The sequence below is a fragment of the Pagrus major genome, chromosome 21, assembly GCF_040436345.1.
Source record: "Pagrus major chromosome 21, Pma_NU_1.0".
NCBI classification, from domain to species: Eukaryota; Metazoa; Chordata; class Actinopteri; order Spariformes; family Sparidae; genus Pagrus; species Pagrus major.
Window position 1 is genome coordinate 25837698 of NC_133235.1, and position 7012 is coordinate 25844709.

Genomic DNA, 7012 nt, shown 5'->3' on the forward strand with positions numbered 1-7012 from the left:
GGCTGTTGTGTGTCAAAGTCCTCTAATTTTACACTAAAATGAGAGAAATAAACATAAACATGTGAATAAATGAATGAATAATAGGTTGTCTGTAAAAAATAAAAATAAAAAAAAAACTGGCAGCAGGTTTTTGTCGCTGGAACGGGGGCATAATCATAAATGTACATGTATTATTGCTGCTGATTGCCTTGCGATTGCCAGTGCCAGGAGGTTAAGCCACTGTTTTTTCACCTCCACATCGCAGGTGAGTCATACACATACAGGTGGTTTGGCACAAGATAAAACCAAAAGCTTTCACCCTGAAAAAGCACACAGACAGGCACCCAAGGGTACTGCATCATTCACTCTCCACACTGCTCAGTCCATCATCTGAGGTCTGTTAGGGCAGCCGGTGGCAGCGAGTTTGTGTTTAGTATGACATCTTGTGGTGGAAATAAGCATTTCAGCGTCATGAAAGTCGACCTTTCCCTCAGTGATTGTAGCATCCAAGTGTGACAGTGCTTGTGTGTTTAACTGTATAACCACGCTTTCACAAAGGATCCAAACACCATACGTATGATTGAATACCAGATTAAATTAATAAATGTTACATTGCTATACAACTATATGCAACACTTGAGTAACAGAAGATATTAGAGCCATAAAGACTAGTGTGCCTTTCTTTACTCCTTTGTATTATAAATATCCCCCTTAATAATCTGTAACTATTCAGCTATTCTGACCTTATTCATAGGCTAACACAAAAGTCAATTGTATGTTTTTAGGACTAATATTACTTTAAAGGATATTACATTGTTTTTTAATTACAGTAAGAGATCAAATGCATGCACTGGGGGTATAAAATTATAAATAAAGAATGAATGAAGTGTGGATGAAAAGAATATAATTGTAGGCTAAACATTACTGCCTGACAAATTACGTCTTTGTACAGTTAATTAAATCCAATAATGTGCCTTTAAAGGCCTCTAGCTCTGTATATGACTAATTACTGCTTACTTGGTATTTGGGAGGCGTTTATGACAGAAATTCCTTGGAAATGTGAGGCAGTCAGACAGAGGGAAAAATGTGGACTGAATCTATAGGGGGTGATGGGAAATGTAGTTTCCAGACTTTGTAAACTCACGCGTATCCTAAACATCCAAAAAGAACAAAATGTTTTGGGTTTTAATATCCACCCGATTCAAATACACCAAACACCAGAGTGCGTGCAGGCGAGTGTACTGTGGCTCACGAGGTGGACTCATTCAGAGGGAAGAACGCTAACTGACTTCAACTCCCAGAGTGCTTTGCGAGCAGCGCGGTGCTTCTGGTGGTTGTAGTAGGCAGCGGGTCGTTTCCGCGTATCTAGCCTACGTTAGGTGGAGGAATCTGCTCTGCAAAGACAAACACATGTGAAATTATTGATCAGGTAGGGCAAACAGTTTATTCTCGCCGGCTTTCCGCCCCCTTTTGAACTCGTCGACCGCATTAAAAAAATGTCAATTAATTTTTTTTATTTTCTCTGACAGTCGGTTCTTGTCTGTGTCGTAAAAAAAAAAAATGTAGAAGCTACAGCACAGTGTGCAAAATCAAGCGCTTTACATGGCGATTGCATTTCCTTTTGTTCAGCTCGCTGATGTGTCGAAATACAGCGCGGAGAAATGTAACTCATTAAAAATAAACAGTGACTGGAGGGATTCATTAACGCTGGCTACCTAGCCCGTTTCCATTTTTAGACTCACCGTGGGGGGACACGCATCCGCCGACACTCGACACGTCGGCGTTTATTCAGCTCGTCTCGGTGAAGTTGAAACATTTTAAACGCGTCAGCTGTGCAAATATATAAACCTGTAACGTTACGCTTCTTTAGCATGCAGCTACGTTAGCTAGCATTAGCACTGGGCTTGCCGCAGTTATGTTGTTTACATCCGGTTGGCTAATTTGCATCGTTGTTGTTGACTGAGTTTAGAGTAACAAGTCTGCTTAAAAACTGCTTAAATGTGTTTTTATGTATATAAATGAGGTTGTCGGGTTACACGGTGCTGTCATGTTCACTAACTGGTGTGTCTTGTGTCTCGCAGGGTTGTGTGAATTTATGGAAACATGTCAAAGAAACGGGGCAGGTAGGATCACTTCTGATGACACTCTGCTGACCTTTGGTGCACCTTTAATGACACGACAGGAAAGACTGTAAACAAAACCTAATGACTTCAACAACAACTTCAATCCCAGTGTTTCCTGTATTGAATTAAACTCAGATAAGTCAATTAATCTGTGAGTTGATCAAAACAAAAATTAAACACATACTTCTGAAGCTGAAACCATCATTAATTGGTTACTTTCCTGTCATTAATGATAATAAATGAAGAGTCTTTTGGTTTTGGACTGTTGGTTGGACAAATGAATGAATGAATGAATGAATGAATGAATGAATGAATGTCACACTGGGTTCTGGGAATTTTTTCGTAATTTTTGGACATTTCATCGACTAAACCAGTGGTGCTAGGAGGACCAAAACTAAAACTTAAAGGCGCAATACGTAAGAATTAGCCACCATTGGAATTCGTACTCCATATTACCATAGTAACCGCTAGCTGCACGGCTAACTCAGGCCCCCAGGACGAGCGCCAGGGTTTGAAGACAGTTTTCATAGTGGCCAAACTGTGTAATTACATCATCATTTTTTCCCCGTAAGCTTACATTGTGAAAGAAGCAGCTGTTAAACGGCAGATGCATTTTTTTTGAGCGCCACAACCCCCCGCATGACTCATTTGTACTGTCATAATTTGAGACATTCGGTCCGATAACATTTGGAAAGTCTAGAAGAGCCGCATGATTCAATTACTTTATCTCCATTCAAGTTAGCTGGCTCGGTCCGCAGAAATCTCTAGTGCACACGCTCTATGGACAGTCGAGTTATTTGGCTGAGCAGCTTTCATTGAAATGAATGGGACTTCGCCTCCATGGCTGTGTCCTGGTATAATTATAACATCCTTGAGCTAGCTAGCTACCAGCAGCTACAGTTAGCAGCAGTTAGCGGTCTTGGCTGGGAGCTCAGAAACAGTAATGACAGTATTGGGAGAGAGGACACGCCAGGGCTAGCTGGTTAGCATGCAAACTCCAGTAGATGTCTCTGCAACACAATACATAGACGTCTTTAACATGATGTCAAAACTCTTATTTCTTCACTTCCTGTTGATAATGTTTGTCATTTCTTGATTTTCTTTTTTTACCTTTAACGGGGGCCCTCAGGCCAAAAGCAGTGGCGTTTAACACGATTTAAACACGATTCCACAACAGTCTGACACACTTTATATTATGCACTTGCTAAATCCAGCTCTGAACCAAAGCGGAACGGAATTTAGACTGAGTAGATTACAGTGAATGGGTTTATGTAATGCATCATTTCATTTTGTGATCCATTCTTTGTAATTCAGTCTGGCATATTTGGCCTCTGTACTTGGATGATGATTAAGAATAATGTTATGTGTGATTGGGCTGTGTTTGCAATGCTAAATCTGCCAAGCATCTGTGGGGTCTTAGGCATTGGCACATCATAAGCACTACAGACACTATTTAATAAGCTAAATTAGTCATTTTACAGTAATATTGGCCCAGATAAATCCTCACACGGAGTGTTTTCTACCCACACTGTGATGTTTAGAGGCACTAAAGCAAGTTTTCATCAGTGGGATGATGACTAAATATGACACCAGTTGGATAAGCTGTAGCACCTATTCTCTGATAGCCTGACGCTTGAGTGCATATTTAACATTTCCATAGAACAGAGTGCTCTTCATTGAGTGCCCTGGGTACATATAAAATGTTCATCCTACTTTCGATCTACAGCTAATATATTAATACTAATACGGACCTTATTTCCGACGCGCTCACAGGAAGCGTAGCAGTGGGGAGCTGAGTGAAACCTCGGCGTCGACCCTGAGCCCAGACCCTGACAACCTGCTGGGCCGCAGGATTCAACACACCTGGAGGGAGAAGGGCAACGTGACCAAGTGGAAAGGCACCGTTCTGGAGCGCCTCACCGTGAACAGCTCCCTCTACATGGTCAAATATGACGGCTTCGACTGCGTATACGGCATCGAGCTCTTCAAAGATAGTCGGGTGTCCAACCTGCAGGTGTTGGCCGAGAAAGTTGGTGAGCGCTACAACATCTTTCATATCGTGGATGTATTTAAGCTTTGCTTGGGTGTGCATTTTGTAAACTGGAGAGCATTGAGGAGTGGTATTTTAACTTTTGACAATAATTGTTTTGTCTGGCAAATTTAAGAAATGTCTTCCTTCAGTGACCTAAAATAACTGATAACTGATATTAAGCAAAACTGATAGTCTGTCCGTTTTAGGTATTTTAATGGTGCTTTCTCAGCACTGTAAGATAATGTAATAATATTTTAATGCCCCACTATAATATGCCATGTGGGCGCCATAAAGTTTTCCGGTTAACGGGCTTATCAAAATGTCTTCTTCCTGCAGTGAACAATAAGATCAAGGTGCCTCCCGGGGCGGAGGAGCTGGTGGGCCGAGCTGTGGAGCATCTGTTCGAGAAGGAGGACGGTGAGAAAAACGAGTGGCGAGGCATGGTGCTGTCCCGAGCCCCCATCATGACCCACTGGTATTACATCACCTACGAGAAGGACCCGGTGCTGTACATGTACCAGCTGTGGGACGACTATAAGGACGGGGATCTGCGCGTCCTGCCTGAATCTGGTACAGCAATGAGAGCTTTCTTGTTTGTGTGCATAAAACTGTCAGCGTTTCAAATTTCAGATGCTCCTGGAAAAGGTGGGAGGAAGAGAGCAGGACAAATTTACATAGTCAGCGTTGGGGAAAAAAAAAGAGTCCAATCTCTATGCTGCCTTTTTTCTTTTTGGAAGATTTTGTGCATGATTTTTGGCTCGATTCAATTGTAAGAGCATTTCTTGTTATGGGTACTTATCATGTCGTGTCTTATCTTTAAGAGACAAGGAATTAGAGGAGACTGGGAGAGGTGAATAAATAAACTTGTTTGGTGGGGGTTAAAGTTCAGTTTCAAATTGTAGATCATTTAGTGTCTGAGGTTATCTTCCAAACATGCATCACGATTAGCATTGTCCCGTCATCACTGGGACACCTTCAGGAAGAAAGTGATTTGCCTACTCAGAGCCGGACCTACGAAGAATAGGACAGTTTGTGTTCTTAGTTTATTCAGTCATGAAAATTAGTAAATGAAGGTTTGTCTCCAAAACTACATAGTGCACCTTTGACTAATAGCTATAGATGATAATAAACAAGCGGAGAAGCAACATTTTGATATTAACATGGTTAACACTGACATCAGGATAGTAAATGCTTTCGGGGACGTTATGGGATGATGGTGAAACAAGTAACAAGTATGGCTGCTGAGAAACGATTGAAGAAGTCACATGCTCCCGTTACGCTGGTCTTATTATGACTCCTGTTTCTCTTGTCTATCATCCAGAAAACAAACATCTGCTGCCGGCAGACAGGAAGCCAGGTGAGGAACCAGAGAGCCTTGTGGGTAAACAGGTGGAGTACGTCACAGATAACGGCCTAAAGAGGACGGGCTTGGTCATCTACCAGGTCCCGGCTAAACCCACGGTGTACTACATCAAATATGACGATGATGTCCACATCCACGTCTACGATCTGGTGAAGACCACCTAGTAATGACTGTCCACTTTCATCTTCAGCTAATGGCTCCTCTCTGACTTGACCAGTCCCTCACCTGTTAAAGTGTTACAGATTTCAGTTTTCCTCCAGTGGGAGGCGATGTGCTGAAGAACAAAAGCCCTGTTTTTGTTTTTTTTAACCTCCGGAGGTTTCTTTCATTCTCACTTTACAAGACATGTTGGTCTTGATTCTTAACTTTAAGTTACCTTGATGTATGACTATGAGGTCGTCTTCAATGTAAATAGAGCAGGTCGGAGACCGGTTGTATAGCCCAGCAGATGAAATGGAGCTAGACGTTCGTTTGGGTTCAATCACACTTGTATAGTGCAACTTTCAAACTCCAAATTCATACTTTTTGTAAGCGACACATCAAACTAAAAGAATTCAGCTTTCTTACCTATACCTCTGTGTTTTACTTGTATTTCATTTCACTTTTATATGCCTGTGCTATTTATTTCATCTGGAACATCTGGCTGTGCTGCTGGTACCATTTTGGCGAAACGTGTCTGCTGTGCTTTATGTGTCTCACTGAGGTCGGCCTCAGTTTGTTGAATATAGAAGTAATATTCATTTGACCGGTGTGCTCATTTTTACCATCGCAGTGAACTGATTTCAGTTGAAGTGAATCGGCATCGACGAGACTCGACTGTCTCACATCATGCATTAAAAAAAAAAGGAGAAAAAACATGGATTACTCTTAAAGATCATGTATCATATTTCTGTTCCGTTTTCATGTAAACTGCAAGTTTTCTACATTATAATAATATATGAAAAAGACTGATGTTGATGTCAAGTTGTTTCAGCGGTGTTTGTGCTGCACACTATTTATGTAGTTCAAATCGGCCACCAACATTTGTCTGGTATTTCGGACTGAAGTCTGTATTATTTGCCAAAAAAAAAATGAATGATGTGCTATGATATTATTCAGGCCTCAAACTATTGTTCATTGTGACCCTAAGTATGTTTTTTTTCTGTAAATATAATCTGAGACATTTTTATGAACGTAAAAAACAAAGATGCTTGAAAATTATTTTCTCGTCCAGTTATTGTGAAATGCTGTCTGTGTTGCAGCGAGTGTTCGTGTGGATCCGTCGGAGTTGACAAAAGATTACATGAGTTTAATCATAGTAAACATTTTTTTATCAGATTAGACACATGAACATCTCCCTATAAATTGTTTATTTGAAGCACTTTAGGTGAAAAATGAAATTATGCAAAGTTGGCTCCTGTTGTCCAAGCAATTAATTAGCGATAATTAATTATTGAGTAGTAGATAAAGGTTTTTTGATCTGTTCTGAAATAATGACATGATGCATATTTTTGCCCTCATGTTTGATGCTATAAT

At 40.8% G+C, this 7012-nt stretch overlaps 1 protein-coding gene across 3 annotated transcripts; it reads left to right on the forward strand.

Annotated features, from left to right (window-relative positions):
* Window positions 1-1317: 1317 nt before the first annotated feature.
* Window positions 1318-6697, forward strand: LOC141017270 (spindlin-1-like). 3 transcript variants are annotated; one of them, XM_073491928.1, is made up of 5 exons: window positions 1318-1408; window positions 2061-2102; window positions 3876-4135; window positions 4471-4704; window positions 5456-6697. In XM_073491928.1, exons 2-5 carry the CDS (start codon window positions 2083-2085, stop codon window positions 5659-5661), a joined length of 720 nt encoding a protein of 239 aa, XP_073348029.1. In that variant the 5' UTR covers window positions 1318-1408; window positions 2061-2082; the 3' UTR covers window positions 5662-6697. The 3 variants fall into 3 exon arrangements, with proteins under 3 accessions (XP_073348029.1, XP_073348030.1, XP_073348031.1); XM_073491929.1 differs by lacking the exon at window positions 1318-1408 and adding an exon at window positions 1698-1780; XM_073491930.1 differs by lacking the exon at window positions 1318-1408 and having other exon boundaries at window positions 1988-2102; window positions 5456-5818.
* The last annotated feature ends 315 nt before the right edge of the window (window positions 6698-7012 follow it).

What these genes read in the sequence shown, in the direction of transcription:
- LOC141017270 (XM_073491928.1), top strand. Translation starts at nt 2,083, where the DNA reads ATGTCAAAGAAACGGGGCAG. An exon ending in ATGTCAAAGAAACGGGGCAG is followed by an intron (nt 2,103 to 3,875) that starts GTAGGATCACTT and finishes ACGCGCTCACAG; the next exon opens with GAAGCGTAGCAGTGGGGAGC. An exon ending in GCGCGTCCTGCCTGAATCTG is followed by an intron (nt 4,705 to 5,455) that starts GTACAGCAATGA and finishes TCTATCATCCAG; the next exon opens with AAAACAAACATCTGCTGCCG.